General features: G+C 43.7%; 1 protein-coding gene across 1 annotated transcript in view; it reads right to left on the bottom strand.

The window, feature by feature from the left end:
- Window positions 1–19,734, bottom strand: part of LOC132399943 (N-terminal EF-hand calcium-binding protein 1-like) — a 163,603-nt gene extending 143,869 nt beyond the window's left edge. Inside the window, exon 1 of the mRNA XM_059980904.1 lies at window positions 19,167–19,734. Within this exon, the coding sequence (XP_059836887.1) occupies window positions 19,167–19,274 (108 nt within the window). The 5' untranslated portion in view covers window positions 19,275–19,734. The remainder of the gene's footprint in view (window positions 1–19,166) is intronic.
- Window positions 19,735–22,518: the final 2,784 nt, after the last annotated feature.

The raw sequence follows: 22,518 nt of genomic DNA, 5'->3' as shown, positions 1-22,518 counted from the left end.
TGATCTATATTTATATTATATAAGGATAGATAATAGATCAGACATTCAGCATTTTTGGGATTCTCATTGAGGTAGTGACAGAAATGACAAAATGGACTAAAATGTATTTGAACAATGCTGATTTGCTTTTGTATTAGCGGCAGTTCTGCTGGAACATGCTGGTGCAAGATCCAGAAATAGTCCCTGTTGAAATGAAGATTTAATTAATCCTTAAGGGACAACCGCCAGCTCTTCTGCAGCGCGCCTACCAGAGGCACGAGGTCAGGAACATTCAACAATTTACCCAGTGAGTCATGTATATTATAAAAAACGTTTGTGTGGCTTTTTTAAGAAAAGGGAGAAGACTGCATTTGGAATTATCTCAGAGCATTTGACGCATAATGTTGAATGTTTTGATCACAGTGAGATCCTGTAAACAGAAATATAATTGACACGCTAGAAAAGGAGGACATTCTGCCCACTGTGCCTGTTCTAGCTCCTTGGTAGAACTCTCCGATAATCGTGATCTCCTTCTCTCACCTCTACCTCTGCAAATATTATGCATCTCCACTTTGAAAGAATGTGTTGAACTTGATTCCATTGGCCTGGCAGCCAACATATTTCACCCCTCAGTCTCGTACATTTCAGATTTTATATCCCAAGCACCTTAAAACTCCTTATTTGACAAGGTGAATGGGCAGCGCAGTAGCAATTAATGTATTGCTTTACAGCACCAGCAGTTGGTAATTGGGGTTCAATTCCCGCTGCTGTCTGTAAAGAGTTTGTAATTTTCCTCGTAACCACATGTGTTTCCTCCTAGTGCTCTGGTTTCTTCCCACACTCCAAAGATATGCAGGTTATGGTTAGTATGTTGTGGGCATTCTATGTCTTTCACCAGAAGCATGCTGGCACTTGCGGGCTGCCCCCTGCATATAAATGGACTGTGCTGGTCGTTGATGCAAATGACACATTTCACTCTATGCTTCATCTGATATACATCTGACAAATAGAACTAATCGTTAAAAAAAGTCCCTGCATAGTTCAGGGACAAGGAAATCATAGCTTATATAAAGCAAAGGGCAATGGTCAAAGATACTTTTCTGATTGGAAGTTATTTTTAATTATTGAGATGCAGCGTAGAATAGGCCCTTTTGGTCTTTCAACCCACGCTGCCCAGCAATCCCCTGATTTAATCCTAGCCTAACAACGGGATAATTCACAATGAGCAATTAAACTTCCTACCCGTACGTCCTTGGACTGTAGGGGGAAACCCATGCAGTCACAGGGAGAACGTACAAACTCCTTACAGGCAGCGGTGGGAACTGTAGACGGGTCACCTACACTGACAATCGTTGTGCTACTGGTCACCCCAGTTTGTGACCCGAATCGGAATCAGATCTATTATCACTCACTTAAATGACACGGAAGTTGTTGTTTTACAGCACTACAGTGCAAAGGCAACAATTACCGTAAAACACAAAGTAAATTCCACAAGGAAGGGTTTACCAAGCTGTGCTCATGGGTTCATGGAGTGTTCAGAAATCTGGTAGCAGATGGGAAGAAGCTATTCCTGAATCGTTGGGTGTGAGCCTTCAGACTCCTGCACCTCCTCCTCAATGGTAGTAATGCAAAGAGCGCATGTCTTAGATAGCGGGGGTCCTTAATGATGGATGCGCCTCTTTAAGGTGCCGGGTTTTGAAGATTACCTTGAATGTGGAGGGCTGTGCCTGTAACGGAGCTGGCTGCATCTACAACTCTCTACAGCAGGGGTTCGCAAACTGTCACCCTTCTTGTAAAGACACTGCCCAGAAGAAGACAATGGCAAACCACTTCTGTAGAAAAATTTCACAAGAACATTCATTGCCTAAGACCATGATCGCCTATATTGTACGACACGGCACATAATGATGAATGAGTAGACACTGGAACCACCAAAATAATGACAGCCTTAGCTCAGTTAGAAAAACATTTTCGAAAATGGGATACATAGCGATATGACATTGCATGATACAGTTGAGCATAGGGGCAATTAATCACATTGCCAAATTGTAAATCTGATATGATCAGACCACAGTTGGAACATTGTAGGCCCCTTATCTAAGAAAAGATGTGTTGACATTGGAGAGGGGCTAGAGAAGGCTCACGAGGATGATTCTGGGAATGAAAACATTAAAATACAAGAAGTGTTTGATGGCTCAAGGCCTGTACTCTCTGACATTTACAACAATGAGGGGGGAATCTCATTGAAACCTACCGAGTATCGAACAGCCTGGATAGTGTGGATGAGGGGAAGATATTTTCAAAAGGGAGGGAAGCTAGGACCAGGATGCACAGCCTCAGAATACAACAAAGTCCCTTTAGAATAGAGATGAGGAAAAATTTCTTTAGACAGAGGGTGGTAAATTCAACGCTACTGGTGGCTGTGGAGGCCAAGTCACTGGGTGTATTTAAAGCAGAAGTTGAAAGATTCTTGATTAATAAGGTTGTCAAAAGTTATGGGGAGAAGGCAGGAGAATGGGGTTGAGTAGGATAAGCAAAGCTGCCATGGTGAAATGTCTTTTGATCTTATAAAAGCCTAAACCAGATGTACTCAGCAGGGCAGGCAGCATCTGTGGAGAGGGAGACTGAGTCCACGCTTCATATTCACCTGAAACTTCAATACTGCTTCTCCCACGCCACCCCCCCACCCCCACCCCCGCCAAGGTGCTGCTTGGCTAGCTGAGTATGTCCTGTCTTATTTAGTAACTATTAAACCTAATTAACTACTTCCAAACTATGTTTGACAGACGTTTAGATGAGGATTATTGAGACATTGGCACTCAGGTGCAGACAGCAATGGTCTGAAGAAATATTAGAAAAGACTTCAGGATTTCAGCAATTAATTAATTAATTGTGCTCAAGGATTCTATTTTAGCAATTCTCTTCCTGTCAAACTTTCTGACAAGTTTCCAGGGTACATCTTTGTCTGCTCTTAAGTCCTGTGCCAGATACAATGTGAGCCAACTGTAGTGCTGTGCTCCCTTAGCTAACCTTGATTACTTGTTCTACTAATTAACTTCTGGGCTGATTTTGTGTTATGTCACGGTATGATATTTCCACTTTCCACGCTTGTTACTGAAATCACTTCCAAGTGGGAATTACAGAATCGGGTGACAATTGGTCTTTAATTAATAGCACAGTAATGAAGTATTTATAACGGAGGGACGGGCCATTCAAGCCAACCTTGTTTACAGCCCAGTTCATCACAGGAGAAGCCCTCCCCACCATTCAACACCTAAAACTTTGACAAACTTCTATAGCCTGGTATGGAAACACCAATACCTTTGAATGGAAGTTCCTATTAAAAGTAGTGGCCATGGCCTAGTCCATCACAGGTAAAGTCTTTCCCACCATTAAGCACTGTCACAGGAATGAGGCATCCATCATCAGCAACTCCCACTGCTCTCTTCTCACCGCTGCCATCAGGAAGAAGGTAAAGCAGCCTCGGGCTCACACCACCAGGTTCTGGAACAATTACTACCTCTCAACCATCGTACTCTTGAACAAAAGGGAATAACTTCACTCGCCTCATCATTGAAATGTTCCCACAACCCATGGATTCACTTTCAAGGACTCGCCTTCTTTCCAGGACTTACTTTCAAGAACAAAACACATTGATGAAGGTACAGCCGTGCAAAAATGGATTTCAGTAAGGCATTTGATGATAAGGTTCCCCATGCAAGGCTCATTCAGAAAGTAAGGAGGCATGGGATCCAAGGAGACCTTGCTTTGTGGATCTAGAATTGGCTTGACCACAGAAGGCAAAGGATGGTTGTAGATGGTTTGCATTCTAAATGGAGATTGGTAACCAGTGTTGTTCTGCAGGAATCTGTTCTGGGACCCCTCCTCTTTGTGATTTTTATAAATGACCTGGATGAGGAAGTAGAAGGGTGGGTTAGTAAGTTTGCTGATGATACAAAAGTTGGGGCTGTTGGGGATAGCCCGGAGAGTTGTCAAGAGTTTTCAGTGGAACATCGATAGGATGCAGAATTGGGCCGAAAAATGGCAGATGGAGTTCAACTCAGGTAAGTGTGAAGAGGTTCATTTTGATAGGTCAAATTTGAAGACATAATATAGTATTAATGGTAAGACTCTTGGCAGCGTGGAGGATCAGTGAGATCTTGGGGTCCAAGTCCATAGGACAGTCAAGGCAGCTGTGCAGGTTGACAGTGTTATTAAGAAGATGTACGGTGTGTTGGCCTTCATCAACCATGGGATTGAACTCAAGTGCTGTAGGGAAATGTTAAAGCTACATAAGCTACAAATATTAGACACTTGGAGTACTGTGTTCAGTTCTGGCCACCTCACTACAGGAAGAATGAGGATATTATAGAGAGAATGCAGAGGAGATTTACCAGGATGTTCCTGGATTGGGGAGCATGTCTTATGAGAATAGGTTGAGTGAACTCGGCCTTTTCTCATTGGAGTGACAGAGGATGAGAGGTGACTTGATAGAGGTGTACAAGATGATGAGAGGCACTGATCGTGTGGATAGTCAGAGGCTTTCTCCCAGGGTTGAAATGGCTAACATGGGGGCATAGTTTTAAGGTGCTTGGAAGTAGGTACAAGGGGAGTCAGTGCTAAGTTTTTACCTTTGGAATGCACTGCTAGCAACGGTGGTAAAGGCAGATACAATAGGGTCTTTTAAAATGCTCTTAGATAGGTACATGGAGCTTAGAAAAATAGAGGGCTATGCCGTAGGGTAATTCTAGGCAGTTTCTAGGATAGGTTACATGGTCGGCACATCATTGTGGGCCGAAGAGCCTGTAATGTGCTGTAGATATCTCTGTTCTATGTTCTCATGTTCTCAATATTTACAGCTTATTTATTTAATATTTCTTTCTTTTTATATTTGCAAAGTTTGTTGTCTTCTGCACTCCAAGTTAGCACGGTCTTTCATTGATTCTGCTATGGTTATTATTCTATTATGGATTTATTGCGTGTTCCCAACCCGGGGTCCAAGGGCCCCTCAGTTAATGGTAGAGGTCCATGGCATTAAAAAGGTTGTGAACCCCCGAGTTATTGAGTATGCCCGCAATAATATGGTGACACACAGGCATGTACTTTGATAATAAATTTACTTTGAACACGTTTACACTACCAGGAATGCTACCGCAAGACAGCAGCATCCATCAACAAGGACCCCACCATCCAGTCCATGCTCTCTTCTCATTACTACGTTCGATCAGGAGGTACAGAAGCCTCGGATCCCGCACCGCCAGGTTCAGAACGGTTATTATCCTGCAACCATCAGCCACCTGAACCGGAGAGATACTTCACTGTTCTCAACCCTGACTCAACACCACAACCTACAGACTCAATTTCAAAGATTCAAAGTATATTTATTATCAAAGCACATATGAGATTCATCTTCCAGCAGGCAGGCAGAAAACAAAGAAACACCATGGGATCCGCTCAAAGAAAACATCAAACACCCAACATGCAAAAAAAACTCTACAACTCATGTTTTCAGTATTACTTTTTTCAAAATTATTCGCTCAATTCTTTTGCACATTGGTTGCTTGTCAACCTTTGCTTACGTATGGTTTTTCATAAATTCTATTGTATAGTGGCTCTTTGTTTTTCTGTAAACGTCTGCAAGCAAACGAGTCTCAACGTAGTATATAGTGACATACAGGTACTTAGGGAATAAATTGACTTTGAATTTTGACCTCAACTGGCCCATCCACTTCTCCCCAGTAATTTCCTCTCCACGTGTCTGTATTTGCCTCTTACTCTATAGTGGGTGCAGAGATTTGCAAGAGTGTTACCAGAGCTGGACAATTACTATTACTTCCCTTGGAAGAAAGGAAACAGGGGAAATTTTTTTTTAAGATGATCTTTATTTGTCACACGTATGTCAAAATATCAGTACATGACCGATGCAGTCTGAGAATGTACTACAAGGAGCACACTAGTGTCGACACACTTCCTGCACCAACATAGCATGCCTGCAAATTACTAACCCTAACCCGTATGTCTTCGGAATGTGGGAGGAAACCGGAGTACTTGGATTAAACCAACATGGTCATACAGACCAGACAGCAGCAGGAATTGAACCTTGATCGCTGGGGCTGTGAAGCATTACACTAAGCACTATGATCCATGTCGTAATGACCACATTCAGATGTATAACATAATGGAAGGTGAAGAGGGGAGTGGAAAAGATATATACACACACACACACACACACTTTATTGTGTTCTTCCTGTACCTATTAAAGTGGCCACCAGGTGTATGTTCATGCTCTTCTGCTGCTGTAGCCCATCCACTTCAAGGTTCAACGTGTTCATGTGTTCACAGATGCTCCTCTGCACACCCACTGTTGTAATGTGTGGTTATTTGAGTTACTGTCACCTTCCTGACAGCTTGAACCAGTCTGGCCATTCTCCTCTGACCTCTCTCATTAACACGGCATTTTTGCCCACAGATAATCACTGGATTTTTTTTTGTTTTTTTACACCATTCTCTGTAAACTCTAGAGACCGTTGTGTGTTGAAAATCCAAGAAGATCAGAAGTTTGAGATACTCACACCACCCTGTCTGGCACCAACAATCATTCCACGATCAAAGACATTTTGATCACATTTCTTCCCCATTTTGATGCCCGGTCTGAACAACTACTGAACCTCTTGGCCACGTCTGCATGCTTTTATGCCTTGAGTCACTGCCATGTTGAGTTGCTGCCATGCTGATTAGTTATTTGAATTAACAAGCAGATGTACAGGTGTACCTAATAAAGTGGCCATTGAGGCTTGAGGGTTCAGCTCAGGGCTAACAACCTTGACTGTTACGGAAACAGCAATGAAGAATCCTTCTACATCTGAGTGTGACAGTATTCCCGCGTCTCCACCTGGGACTTGAATGACTGATAGTGGTGAAAACCGAGAGGAAGCTACTGACACGATGAAGGAAGCCAAGACCACCACCAGAGATGGAGGATCTTCATTGCTTCCCTGAACTCCAGTGACATAATGGGCAGTAGGTAAGTAAGAAAGGGAGAGTCAAACTATACCTGTGCGAATCCAGGTATGAACTCTGATCTCTCTCAATGCCAGAACCTCACAAGGTGTCAGACCCAGAGGGTGGACCTGGTGCGGCTCTGAAAACCCCCACCAACCAACTGGTTGGAGTGTTCTAGGACATCTTCAATCTCTGACTGCTGCAGTTGGAGTTCCCACCTGCTTCAATCACACAGGTGCCAAGAAGAGTTGGTAGCTGTATCAGTGACTGTCGCCCAGTGGCACTCACGTCCGCTGCGATGAAGTGCTATGAGAGGTTGCTCCCACTGCAATTTGCCTATTGCTGTAATAGGTCTACAGCAGATGCAGTCTCACTGGCTCTCCACTCAGCCTTGGAACACCTGGACAATAGCATTTCCCATGCCAGGCTGCTATTTACTGATTACAGCTCAGTGTTCATACCATCACCTTCTTCGTACTAATGAACAAGCTTCAAAACTTGGGCATCTGTACCTCCCTTGGCAACTGGATCCTTGACTTCTTAATCCGGAAACCATCAGTGTGAATCAGAAATAACATCTCCTCCTCGCTGACAGTCAACACAGACACAGCTCAGGGATGTGTGCTTAGCCCACTGCTCTAATCTCTCTACACTCATGACTGCGTGGCTAGGCACAGCTCAAACACCATCTATAAATCTGCCAATGATACAAGTGTTGTTGGCAGAATCTCAGATGTTGATGAGGTGGCGTACAGGAGTGAGATAGATCGGGTGGCTGAGTGTTGTTGGAATAACAATCTCACACTCAACGTCAGTAAGACCAGTGAACTGAATGCAGGCTTTGGGAAGGTGAAATCCGGAGATCTCACGGAAGGGTCAGAAGTAGAAAGGGTGAGCAGCTTCAGGCTCCTGGGTAATAAACTTCTCTGAGGATCTACCCTGGGCCCAGCATATTGACAAAGGCATGCCAGCAGCTATATCTCATCATGAACATGAGGAGATATGGTATGCCCCAAAGACTCCAGTGAATTTCTACAGATGTACCATGGAGAACATTCCAATTGCTAATGAGCAGAACTGGAAGAAGCTGCAAAGGATTGTAAACTCCAGCTTCATCATGGGCACTAGCCTCCCCCATCAAGGACATCTTGAAAGGAGCAATGGCTCAAGAGGTCGACATCCATCATGAAGGGCCCTCACAATCCAGGTCAAACTTTCTTCTCACTACCACCATCAGAGGCCTGAAGACACAAACCCGACATTTCAGGAATAGCTTCATCCCCTTTGCCATCAGATGTCTGAACAGCCCATAAACCCATGGACCTTACTTCAGTATTTTGCTCTCTTATTGCACTTCTTATATATTCTTATTTTCATTTATCTTAACTTTTATGTATTTCACTGTATTGCAGCCATAAAACCACAGATTCTTTTTAAAAATCTTTTTATTAATTTTCAAACAAAACATAAGAAAAAAACCCCAACAAATACAGAGAGCTTGAGAGTACATAATTAATAAGATAGAAATGCAAATACAGTTAATAACACAGATATAATAACTTCCCAGACTCATACTGTATTTACAAAAATAAAAAAATCCCAAAAAAACTAACAACAGCTAACCTAACGAACATGGGCATATCAGGTATACACAGTAGTGTCAATAACTCTACACCTCTAACCAAATAACTAAAGGTGATAAGAGAAAGGTTCAGGAAAGGTCAGTTTAACTCATATGAAAATGTTGAATAAATGTTCTCCAGGTTTCTTCAAATTTGACCGAAGGGTCAAAAATGACACTTCTGATTTTTTTCTAAACTCAGACAATATATAGTTGGGAAAACTATTGAAATGTAGTTGGGGGATTATTTTCTTTCCTGTTCAATAGGATGGATCTTCTAGCCATTAGTGTAACAAATGTAATTATCTGCCGAGCTGAAGGGGATAATATAATTTGCTGCTTAACTGTTATCCACCATCGGTAAGCCAAAAATTGCAGTAATAGAATGAGGGTGCAAATTAATACTCAAAACTGTTGAAATGATACTAAAAATACCTTTCCAGAATTTTTGCAAGCAAGGGCAAGACCAAATCATGTGGATCAAAGAATCTACTTCAGAATGGCATCTACCAAACCACAGATTTTATGACAATGATAATAAAGTTTTGGGCCTCTTATTTAAGAAAGGATGTGCTGACATTGGAGAGGATTCAAATGAGTTTCATAAAAATGATTCTGAGATTGTTAGGCTTATCGTACGTGGCGTGTTTGACGGCTCTGGGCCTGTACTCACTGGAATTCAGAATGACGGGGAACCTTACTGAAACCTATTGTATGTTGAAAGGCCTTGATAAGAGTGGATATGGAGAAGATATTTCCTATGGTAGGGGTCTCAGACCAGAGGATACAGCCTCAGAATAGAGGGGCATCCATTTAGAACAGAGATGAGGAGGAATTTCTTTAGCCAGAGAGTGGGGGATCTGTGGAATTCATTGCCACTGGCAGCTGTGAAGGCCAAGTCATTGAGCATATTTAAGGCAAAGATTGATAGGTTCTTGATTAGTCAGGACATGAAGGGGTACGGGGAGAAGGTAGGAGATTGGGGTTGAGAGGAAAAATGGATCAGCCATGATGAAATGGTGGAGCAGATTCAATGGGCCAAATGGCCTCAGTCTGCCCCTATATCTTACGTTCTAAACCTGATCCTGATTCTAATATTCACCAACATAATTTCTCCTGCCTCAGTATGTAGGAGACCCACTTTAAACTTTGCTAACTTTTTACTTTATACATATTAGCTGATGTTTTTACATGCTGCTTAATTTATATATATCATTTACACACACACACATATATATATATATATATATGCTTTTATTTCCTAAATTAAACTTCTTTTCCTACAATCTAATATTAGAGTCACTGAGTCACAGAGAGATGAAGTATGAAAACAGCCTCTTCAGCCTATTGGGTGTACTCCTGCTATCACACCCACCACTACACCTATCCCACCATTACCTATTTTGGTCTTGCCACTTTTCCGCTGAGAAGTTCACACAGCCAACACCCGAGGTCAGGATTGAACATGCGAGCGCAGTAATTAGAGCTGCTGCCTCACACCTCCATCAAACCTGGCTTGGTCCCAACCTCTGAAAGGTTCTGTATTGGTAAGGAAGTTGAGGGTTACAGGGAGAACGCGGGAGAGTGGTGTTTAAAAACTAACTCAACCCTGCTCAGATAGCAAAGCAGACTTGATGGGCTGAATGGCCTAATTTAAAAATCAAAAAATTTGAAGTAAATTTATTATCAACTTACAAATATGTCACTATATACAACCCTGAGATTCATTTTCTTAGAGGCATTTACAGTACATACAAATAAAACACATTTGGCCCTTTGTACCCCCTTGCTAATTGCAATTGTAAATTTGCCCACAAAAAGCGACGAGATCTCCTCCCCACATTGCAATTGAGTTTCTGTAATGGCGACCAATCAGCTGATTGATAAGCGTATAAAGGCCAAAAGCATTCAGAGGACACCACAGCTAACAGCACACTGATGACATCTCCTCGTATGGTGATGAAACATCTGCAAGTAAATTGCCAAGATCGGCAAACAACTTAACCCAACCATCAACCAATTGAGCTACACATTTTTCAAATTACTTCCAGGAACTCGAAAACTTCTGTAGATGGACCGTGGAGAGCATTCTAACTGGCTGCAACACTGTCTGGTATGGGGGGGTGGGGGCTACTGCACAGGACCAAAAGAAGCTGCAGAAGGTTGTAAATCTAGTCAGCTCCATCTTGGGTACTAGCCTATAAAGTACCCAGGACATCTTCAGGGAGCGTTGTCTCAGGAAGGCAGTGTCCATTATTAAGGACCTCCAGCACCCAGGGCATGCCCTTTTCTCACTGTTACCATCAGGAAGGAGATACAGAAGCCTGAAGACACACACTCAGCGATTCAGGAACAGCTTCTTCCCCTCTGCCATCCGATTCCTAAATGGACATTGAACCCATGAACACTAATTCACTTTTTTAATATATATTACTTCTGGGTTTTTTGCACGGTTTTTTATCTAGTCAATATACATAGACTGTATTGATTTACTTGTTTATTATTATATATTTTTTCTTCGTCTATATGATGTATTGCATTGAACTACTGCTGCTAAGTTAACGAATTTCATGTCACATGCCGGTGATAATAAACCTGATTCTTATTCTGAACAGGTTATCAAGGACCATCAGAACTGAAAAGTACAATATTTTACACATCTATGCATTAAGGATATGGAAAGAGCCACTAGGTAATAGCCCCAACAACACTACTATAATGAGAAGGATGTTGCACTTCCTGTCTCTTTGAAAATTGCTAAGCTGATTCAAACATTAGTTTGCTTTCCCTTTTATCTGGAAGACAAGTCGATATGATATTAGATTATGAGTAATGAAATTAACCCATTTAAATTCACATTCAGCAAAGATAAAAATGTTTCAGGAATAGCTTTGTCCCCTCCACCATCAGATTTCAGAATGGACAATGAACCCATAAACACTACTTCACTATGTTTGCACTAATTGTTTAAATATATATATTTCTTATTGTAATTTATATTTTATGTACTGAACTGTACTGCTGCCACAAAACAAATTTTACAACATGATAGTGATAATAAACTGATGTACTTCGAAAGAATCTACAGAAGTTTCAGTGAGATTATTACACATATTTAATATTTCATTAGAAACCAGTGCTGCGCCAGAGGACTTGCATGCAGCTAGTGTAATACCCCATATTTAAAAAGGGGAGGTGATGGTAGACAGTGTCCAAGGAATTACAGATCAGTCAGCTGAAAACTGGTGGATAAATTTTGGGATCCTGACTAAAGAAAATAAACACACAGTATAATCATTAATAATCTACACGTATTCCAAAAGAAAAAGACTGTTTGACCCGCTTCCAGAAGAGGCATCAGAGATCAAAGGCAGCATTACTCGTGTCACAGATGTAGTATGTCAAGATTTCCAGAGTCTTTCAATAAGAGCCCCCACAATAGATAAATGGAAAAGGTGGAAACAGGGAGCAAGAAGCAGAATGGACTGCCACCTGATTTAAAGAGAACAGAGAGTTAGGTGAACCGCCTGTTGTTTATAATGTAAGAATGTGGATGGTGGGTCAGTGCAGGGGTCACCACCACTGTCCCAAATAAGCTGCACGGGTGCGCGGCCACGCAGTAACGGAAATGCTCCCATGTACGTCACCTTTGTTGCCGCGCAGCCGGATTAAAGACAGGTGAGAAAGTGTTCATGATATCTGGAAGATTTTCTTTGGTACTGCACTTCATTATACCCTTCAACTAATAAATAAAATCAAATGTACATGATTTTCATTCTAAATATTCATAGTATGCATATTACAAAAGAAATCATTTAAGGTGGCGTGCAGTTTTCAGGCCAGGTTAAAAATTTCCTGCTGAGAGCAATGGGTGGTCTGCACAGCTGTAAAAAATATCTAGAGGGAATGTTAAAGTGTTTAACATGAGGGGGGAAGAGTTTAAGAGATGTGCGAGGAGAGAGGGGGGGGGAAGGAGAGGGGGGGAAGGAGAGGGGGGGAAGGAGAGGGGGGGAAGGAGAGGGGGGGAAGGAGAGGGGGAGGAGGGGGGGGAGGAGGGGGGGAGGAGGGGGGGAAGGAGGGGGGGAAGGAGGGGGGAAGGAGGGGGGAAGGAGGGGGGAAGGAGGGGGGGAAGGAGGGGGGGAAGGAGGGGGGGAAGGAGGGGGGAAGGAGGGGGGGGAAGGAGGGGGGGAAGGAGGGGGGAAGGAGGGGGGAAGGAGGGGGGAAGGAGGGGGGGAAGGAGGGGGGGAAGGAGGGGGGGAAGGAGGGGGGGAAGGAGGGGGGGAAGGAGGGGGGGAAGGAGGGGGGGAAGGAGGGGGGGAAGGAGGGGGGGAAGGAGGGGGGGAAGGAGGGGGGGAAGGAGGGGGGAAGGAGGGGGGAAGGAGGGGGGAAGGAGGGGGGGAAGGAGGGGGGGAAGGAGGGGGGGAAGAGAGAGGGAAAGAGAGAGGGAAAGAGAGAGGGAAAGAGAGAGGGAAAGAAAGAGAGAAAGAAATACACAGGACAGGAGGAGAGTTGGTGGAGGAAGCAGATACAACATTTAAGAGACATTTAGATGACACTAGCCTCTTGAGCATCAAGGACATCTTCAAAATGTGATGCCTCAAAAACACAGCACCACCCTCATCACCCAGCACATGACTCTTCTCACTGCTACCATCAGCGAGGAGGTACAGGAGCCTGATGACACACACTCAACATTTTAGGAGTAGCTCTTTCCCTTCTGACATAAGGTTTCTGAATGGACAATGAACCCTAGAACACTACCTCACTACTTTTACTCTCTATTTTTTTTGTGTGTGCCATACTCTGCCAGAGCCTCAGCAACCACTTATTTTCTCAAGTGGTTGTCTTGGAGGAAAGATTCTGTGAGTGGTCCCCCGCATCCTTCTCACGGCGCAGTGTTGTTTTTTTTTACAAGGCCAAGTTGCGAGCTCAACACTCAACCTGGCACGGCTGGAAAGCGTGTCCGGGAGTGGCTCGACTGGATTCGAACTTGGGAACCTTCACTTCGGAGTCCGGTGCTGATGTCAGTGTACCACCAGCCGGCAGTACCCTACTAATTTCATTATATAGCTCAAATACTATCTATAAAGCTGCTGAAGAGACAAACATTGTTGGTAGAACATCAGATGGAGATGAAAGGGTATTCAGGAGTGAAGTATACCAGCTAGTTGAGTGGCATTACAACAACAACAACTGGCACTCAGTGTCAGTACGATGAAAGAGCTAATTGTGGACCTCAGGAAGGGTCAGACAAGGGATCACAAACAAATCTTCACAGAGGGATCAGAAGTGGAGAGAGTGAGCAATTTCAGATTCCTAGGTGTCAAGATCTCTGAGGATCTATCCTGGTCCCACCATATTGATGCAGCTATTAAGAAGGTAAGACAACAGCTATACTTCATTAGGAGTTTGAAGAGATTTGGTTTGTCAAATAAAACACTTGTAAACTTCTACAGATGTACTGAGACAGGCTGGGCTGCATCACTGTCTGGTACGGGGGGTGGGGGAAGGTAGGGGTCTACTGCCCAGGACCGAAAGAAACTGCAGGAAGTTGTAAAATTAGTCAGCCCCATCTTGAGTGCTCGCCTTCATTGTACCCAGGACATTTTCAAGGAGCAGTGCCTCAGAAAGGCGACGTCCATTATGAAGGATCCCCAGCACCCAGGGCATGCCCTTGTCTCACTGTCACTATCAGGAGGGAGGTACAGAAGCTTGAAGGCACACACTCAGCGAATCAGGAACAGCTTCTTCCCCTCTACCATCCGATCCTTAAATGGACATTGAACCCATGAACTGTATCTCACTTTTTAAAAAATATGTATTATCTCTGTGTAGGCACTATTTTAATCTATTTAATATACATATACTAACTGTAATTGAATTACTTTTTTTCCTGTTTATATCATCATTTATTCCATTGAGCAGCTGCTGCTAAGTTAACAAATTTCACCACACATGATGGTGATAATAAACCTGATTCTGATTGAGATTTATAGGCATAAAATTAAATAAGTACTGCAAGAAAGCAAATATTATGTATAATATATATTTATGCTTCTTATTGTAATTTATAGTTTTTTAACATAATGCAACGTATTGCTGCTGCAAGACGATACATTTCACAACAAATGTCAGTGATATCAAACATGATTCTGATTCTATCATATGGCTCGATGGCAGTGTAGCAGCTAGTGCAATGCTTTTACAGCATGGGATGTTGGAGTTCAGAGTTCAATCCCAACACGCTCTGTAAGCAGGCTGTACATCTACCCGTGGAAAGCGTGAGTTTTCCCCTGGTGCTCCGGTTTCCTCCCGAGTCCAAAGATAGGTTAATTAGTCCTTGTTAATCGTCCTGTGATTAGGTTAGGGTTAAATCGGGGTTGTTGGGGGTTGCTAGGGCAGTGGGGCTCAAAGAACTGGAATAGTCTACTCTGCACTGTATCGCTAAATAAGTAAGTGAACAGGTAGGAGATGGAAAGAGGCAAATGGAATTAGTTTACATTGGAATCATGGGTGGCACCGATCACAGATACCATGAGGTTGTAGGGCCTATTCCTGTGCTGTACTGTTCTATATTCACAGTTTGCATTCATGATTTAGACTCTGGTATCTTGATATATTACGTCTGTGACATGACCAATATCCACCCTCTCTGAATAGTGCCAAATGGGCAGAGAGTAGTACAGAGGAAGACTGCATCAAGCCATAGTTAATGAATCTGAAGAATGGGCACAAATAATCGGCACATTAAGCTCGACACAGAAAAAATGTGAGATTGGACATTCCAACAGAAAAATAGGAATATGGACTTTTAGGTGTGGTAAAGAGATAAAAAGATCTTGGCATGCAAGAAATAAAAAGCTACAGATGCTGAAAATTTGAAATAAAAACAGAGAATGCTGGAAATATTCAGCAGGTCCATGAAGAGAGAAACAGACTTCTGATGACAATCACTGCTCAGAAATAACAATACTGCTTTTCTCTCCACAGATGCTGCCTGACCTACTGAGCACTTCTAGTATTTCATGTTTAATTCATAAGTATCTATTTATTTTCAAGAAGCTGATTCCTGTACACAAAATTGGTTTTAATAGATATTAAGAGGAACTGATAGATGGATGCAAATTATTTTTGCTGAATGCAAAGTCTAGGATGAGGAGGGTAAAATCTCAAAATTGGAGGCAGGTCTTTCAGGAGTAAAATTGGGAATTAATTCTGCCAATTGATTTTAAATGAAATCAATTCAATTGAAGATAATAGAAAATAGGAATTCATTTCGTCAAATGGGAATTGATGCTCATTCATTGTTAAAGTTAAATCTGAAGCTGATGGGCTTCATGAACCAGATGTATGTGTAGAATGTACAGAGCTAGGTCCACACGCAGTGGCCATTATATTTGGTACACCTATATACCTGCTTGTCAATGCAAATATCTAATCAACCAATCATGTGGCAACAACTAAATGCATATAAGTTTGTAGGCATGGTCAAGAGGTTCAGCTGTTGTTTGGACCAAACATCAGAATGGGGAAGAAATGTGATCTAAGTGACTTTGACTGTGGAATGATTGTTGGTCCAGATGGGGTGGCTTGAGGAAACTACTTATCTCCTGGGATTTTCACACACAAGTCTCTAGAATTACTGAGAATGGTACAAAAAACAAAAAAAATCTAGTGAGCGGCAGTTCTGTGGGCGAAAATGCCTTGTTAACAAGAGAGTTCAGAGGAGAGTGGCCAGAATGGTTCAAGCTGACAGGAAGGCAACAGTAACTCAAATAACCACACGTTACAACAGAGGTGTGCAAGAAAGCATCTCTGAATGCACAACACGTTGAACCTTGAAGTGGATGGGCTACAGCAGCAGAAGACCATGAACATACACTCAGTGGCCACTTTATTACATAAGGTAGGTGCCTAATAAAGTGGCCACTGAGTATGTGTGACAAACAACAGGGCTAATCTCTGTGGCACACCATTGATCACAGACCTCCAATGTGAAATGCACCTCTCCACTCCACTCCCTCCCTCAGCCTCTTACCAGCAAGGCAGTTTTGGATCCAGCTTCTCGCTCACCTTGCATCCTCTGTGATCTAACCTTCCAGACATCCGGGATCTTGTCGAAGGCCTTGCTAAAGTCCATGTAAACTACATCTACCATGCTGCCCTTGTCAGTTCTCTAGGTCAGCTCTTCAAAAGCCCCAATATATTTTGTGAGATACATCTTCTCACACACAAAGCCAATTGTGAAGAGAATTTTAGTAATATTAAATGCAGATGATAGATTGATTAAAATACCATTCTTAAAAAGAACTGTGATATTAATACTGCACTTAACCAAGTTAGGTCTCTGAAATATTTCAGGTAAAAAGGGGAAAAAAAAGTTTAAAATGCTCCCTGGTTGTAGTAGTAGTGCAGTCACTCAAGTCAAGTAAGGTGTTCTAAGGGGTTGTCTATTAGTGGGTTCTCTGGTTGCTGTCGAGGCTGATCGGGGATCTACATACTCTGGGGCAGAGTGGGCATGAGTAAATGGTGGCTGTGGTCAGTGGTTGGGCCTTTTGGTTGTTCATTTTCCCCTCTTGAAGCTGCCTTGTTCTCTGTGGCACAGTCTAGTTTGCTCTCATTGTAGCTCCTCCTTGAACAGATTTCCTCCAGGTGTCACACACAAAATGCTGGAGGAACTCAGCAGGTCAGACGGCATCTATGGAAAGGAATAAACAGTTGACATTTCAGGCCGAGACCCTTCATTGGGACTCATCAGGCCCTGATGAAGGGTCTTAGTCTGAAACAATGACTGTTTATTCCTTTCCATAGATGCTGCCTGACCTGCCAAGTTCTTCCAGCAATTTTTGTGTGTTGTCTTTAATTTCCAGCAACTGCAGATTTTCTCATATTTGTGCTCCCTTCAAGTGTATCAATGGAGTGCAACGTCTTCCCAGTTTTTAGACGTAATGTTGAATTTCTTCAGGTTGATTTTGATGTTATTTTTGAAGCATTTCATTTGCCCACCAGGGGCTCACTGTCCTTCCTTCAGCTGGGAGTAAATGATCTGCTTAAGGAGACATGAGTTAGGCACCTGAATAACATGACCTCTCCATTACAGTTGGTGTTGCTTTATCATGGTTCATGTTGGCTGCCTCCTGTACGCTGATGTTAGTGTGTCTATCCTTCAGACTGATCCAAAAAATCTTTCGTAAGATTCTTTGGTGGTATTGTTCCAGGACTTTCAGGTGTCTGCTGTAGGTGGCCCATGATTCAGCTCCGTACAGTACAGTAGGAAGGACAACTGTTCTGTAGACCAAATGTTTTGTTTGGACCTGTAGTTCACGGTCTTCAAAGACTCTTTTCCTTAATCTGGCATAGGCTTCACTAGCAGTACTCAGCAGTTGATCTCAATGTCTGCTTTTGTTTGGTTAAATGGGTTCAGGGAGCACCGAGCTCAAGGTCATCCCTGTGCACTGAACATGGGTACTCTGTAAAGCCATCATCCAATCTGCCTAGCTCTTCAGCAAGTTCATCCGAGGGTGTGAGGAGAAACAATACAATGCAGAGGAACAGAACGTTTTACTGCAGCAGCTGAAACATGCTAGTCAGACAACCCAGTGCCAGAGCAGGGGAGCACCAGACTATTATACCACCGGACAGAGGCAACACTGAGACCACCCAAAAGACCATACTACATAGGAGCAAATTAGGCCATTTGGTCCATCAAGTCTGTACCAGCCCAGCAGTCTCATAGGGGACTTTCCCTTGCTGCCCTTGTTCTCTCCACAACAACCAGGCTCTAAAAAGCGGCGTCTCAGCTGTTTGGTGTGACTGCTGCTGACCACCAGAAACTGCGCAGAGTTGTACACTCAGCTCAACACGTCACGGAAACGAGTCTCCTCTCCGTCCATGAACTCAGTACAGCAGCCAGCATAATCATGGACCCCACACCCCGGACATTCTCTCTTCTCCCTCTTCCCTCTGAAAGAGACTGAGAGCACTCACCGCCATTGAAGTTCCCTGATAAGATGGACCCTTGACCTCAGAATCCACCTCGTTACCATCTGCCTACTTGCCCCGCGCTCTCTCTGTAACTTTAACACTTGATTCTGCATTGTTAGTGTTTACCTTGTTCTACCTCAATGCACCGTGTAGTGATGTGATCCTAATGGACAGTGTACAAGACAAGCTTTTCGCTGTGTCTCCGTACATGTAACAATGATAAACCAATGATCTCCTACGTCTCCATCAGAGCGATGACCACCTTTTATTCACGTTCCCCACTGACCGGGGTGGCCGGAGTGGAGGGCGAGGGGGTAAAATAAGCCGGAGTGGAGGGGAGGGGTTGTACTTTGATGGGCGGGTTTAAAAATGCAACTTACAGTCTGAACTGTTAACACTGCCGGCGCCGAGGGAAGGGGACGAGTGAACGGGATGTCAACCAGAATTGCTCTCTGCCTGGAGGAACCTTCCAAAGGCTCTGGGAATATCAATGAAGCAACGCGCGGTCAACTCGACAATCTCCATTTCCTCCTGAATATCAAACAACAAACCGATGGACTTGGCACGCCTTGGTACTCACGTCGATGAACACCGGGACGGCGGCGATGGCGTGACTGGCACTGGGGTTGTTTCCAACGTGTTTTCCCGTCTGCAGACATAGTGTGATCATCTCGCTACAAGCCATCATCTCTGGTCGGAGTCGGGGGAAGGAAAACGGTGAACTCCAATTTACCCAAAGAAAAGCAAAGCTGATTTGACTTTTTAATCCCCCCCCCCACACTTGGATTGTTGTTTCCGCCCCTTTTTCTAAGGGTTGAGAAGTCTGTCCTTGTTAGTTGTACGGGCAGCTAGCTGCATTTGAGGGGAATACGGGGAGGAGATGCCTCACTTGCTCCTCTCTCCCTCTCCACCACCGAAAACACGCTCGGCACCCAGCACAACTTCCACGCTCTGTGCCTGCCCACCGCCGATTGGCTCCTCCAGATCCGCTGCTGGATGGCCATTGGTGCGCTCCGACTGCCAATCATTCCGGACCGCCGCCCCTCCTCGCCGGCCGGATCAGAAGACCGCTTCCTCACGGGAAGATTTTTAAAGGGAGATGATTCTTCATGACGCTGAAAGATCGGCAGGTTCCTGAAGAAGAGTCTTCAGAAGTCTTCCTGAAGAAGAAACGTCGCCTTCTTGCTCATTTCCAGGGATGCCGAGTCCCATTTATTACTATTTTCGAAACTTTTATTGTAAAATGCCACAATTGTTATTGAGAGAGGGTTGCCGAGGGTAGGACAGTGGATGTTGTCTACATGGATTTTAGTACGGCGTTTGACAAAGTCTGATAGGAGGCTGATACAGGAGATTAAGATAAATAGAGTCCGCGGCAAATTGGTCATTTGGATTCAGAACCTGCGTGCGCATAGAAGAAAGAGGGTAGTGGTTGAAGGGGCTTATTTGAGCTGGAGGTCTGTAATTAGTGGTGTTCCACAGGGATCTGTGCTGAGACCTCTGCTGTTTGTAGTGCAAATAAATAACATGGATAAAAATGTAGATGGGTGCGTTAGTACGTTTGCGGATGATACCAATATTGGCGGAGCTGTTGATGGTGTAGAAGGGTGGCAAAGAATACAGCGCGAGATAGATATAGGCAGAGAAATGGCAATTGGAGTTTAACCCAGAATAATGCGATGTGCTGCACCTCGGTAGGGCAAATGCAGGGAGGCAGTACACTGTTAATGTCAAGATCCTTAACAGCGTTGCTGAGCGGAGAGATCTTGGGATCCAAGTTCATAGCTCCTTGAAAGTGGCTACACAGGTCGATAGGATGGTTAAAATGGCTTATGGAATACTTGTTATTACTAGTCAAAGCATTGAGTTCAAAAGTCAGGAGGTTATGTCGCAACTTCATAAACTCTGGTGAGGCCACATCTGGAGTATTGCATACAGTTCTGGTCACCCCACTATAGGAGGGATGTTGAGGCTTTGGAGGGGGTGCAGAAGTGATTCACCAGGATACTGCCTGGTTTAGAGGGCATGTACTATCACGAGAGGCTGGATAAACCTGATTTGTTTTCTGTGTAGCGCCGGAGGCTGACGGAGGTTTTCAAGATTGAGAGGGCATAGATGGAGTAGACATGAAGTACGTGTTTCCCAGGGTTGAAATGTCTAATACCAGAGAGCTTGCACTGGAGGTGAGAGGGGTAGGTTCAAGGGGGATGTGAGGGGTAATTTCACTCAGAGAATAGTGGGTGCCTGGAATGCGCTGCCTGCTATAGTGGTGGAGGCAAATACATTAGAGGCTTTTAAGAGACATTTGGGTAGGCACATGGATTTGAGGAAGATGGAGGGATATGGACATAGTGTGGATAGGAGGGATTACTGTTTGGGTGTTTTTGATTTGCTTTTTAGCTGTTTCAGCACAACATTGTGGGCCGAATGGTCTGCTCCTGAGCTCTACTGTTCTACACTCTAAGTTCTATTAAGTTATACACCAGGGTATTGGTCCAGGTCATGAAAAAGGTTGGGAACACCAATTATAGATGTAGTTGCAGAGTCATACAGCAGAGAAATAGGCCCTTCAGTCCATCTGCTCCCTGGTGACCAAGATGCTTCATCCAAGCCAGTCACATCTGTCAGCATTTGGTCCAAACCTTCTAAACTTTTCCAATCCAAGTAAATCAGTAAATTGGTCACATGTACAGTTAAAAAAAACTTCCCATGACATGCCATTCATATAGATCATTTCATCACAACAGTGCTTTGAGGCAGCACAAGGGAGAACAATAACAGAATGCAGAATAAAGTATTACAGTTAGATAAAGTGTGGTGCAGGAAGACAATAAGAAATCAGGTCATAATGAGGTGGATTGTGAGGTCAGGAGCCCATCTTATCGTACTAGAGGGTCTAGCTTTCTAAGTGCTTTTAAAAGCTTGTTATTGTTCCTGACTCAATCACTTCCTCTGGAAGCTCATTCTACTGACTTACTATCATTTTTTGTGTGAAAAGGTTGCCCCTCAGGTTCCTATTAAATCTTTTCCTTCTCACCTTAAACCCATGTCGTCTGGTGCTTGATTCACCAATCATGGAAACAAAAACTAAATGCATTCATCCTATCTATGTCCTCCCCCCACCCTTCCAAGGATCGTCACTTTGTCGTGGTGGAGAGGCTTGTGAGTTCCTGAGATCTGAGAGCAATGCTGTCTAGAGTTTATCATCTGATGCTTAGCTCCTGGTAGGGTCACCCATAGTGGTAAGGTCAAGGGAGATGTTCCAGACAAAGAGCGATCCAGCCAGGAACTCAATAGAGGATTTGGCAGAAGATGATGACACATCACAATGGCCATAAGGGCGGAGGAATGCTGTAGCAATGAAGGGTCCCCAAGCATTTTGCATTCCATGCCACTGGACCATGACCCCGATCCATCAAGGACTTTGTGGTGGCTGTCCGTACATTAGCCTCCACACACAAAACAGAGTCACACACAGGCATTCTTCTTTAGGGGAATCCACCCTAACACCCCAGTTATGTGGATACTATAGACATCTGAGGACCCACCAGTTGACAATGCCTTTGGAGAAGATCATACTCTATTTGAGTGGTCACATCACCACTACCTATGCCACTCATGATTTTATTGATCTCTAAAAAGCCACCTCTCAGTCTCCTACACACCAAGGAATTAAGTCCTATCCCATCCAACCTCTCCCTATAAACTCAGTTCTTCATGTCCTGGCACAAGTCAGAGACACAAATCTCTTGGTCTTACAGGCAGCAGTCACCCATCCTTGCCCTCCTGTATGGCTCTGAGATCTGGGGTCTCTGTAGAAGAAGAAAAATCCCAATAATACTCCGCAAAATCCCACTAGTTCTCGGAGAATACAAGTGAACCGAAGTCAGTGCCCCCTCAACTTGTACAAGGCTTTGGAGAGGCTGCACCTA

The sequence above is a fragment of the Hypanus sabinus genome, chromosome 9, assembly GCF_030144855.1.
Source record: "Hypanus sabinus isolate sHypSab1 chromosome 9, sHypSab1.hap1, whole genome shotgun sequence".
NCBI lineage: Eukaryota > Metazoa > Chordata > Chondrichthyes > Myliobatiformes > Dasyatidae > Hypanus > Hypanus sabinus.
Note: the sequence above shows the minus strand (reverse complement) of the source record. Positions and strands in the feature narration are given on the sequence as shown.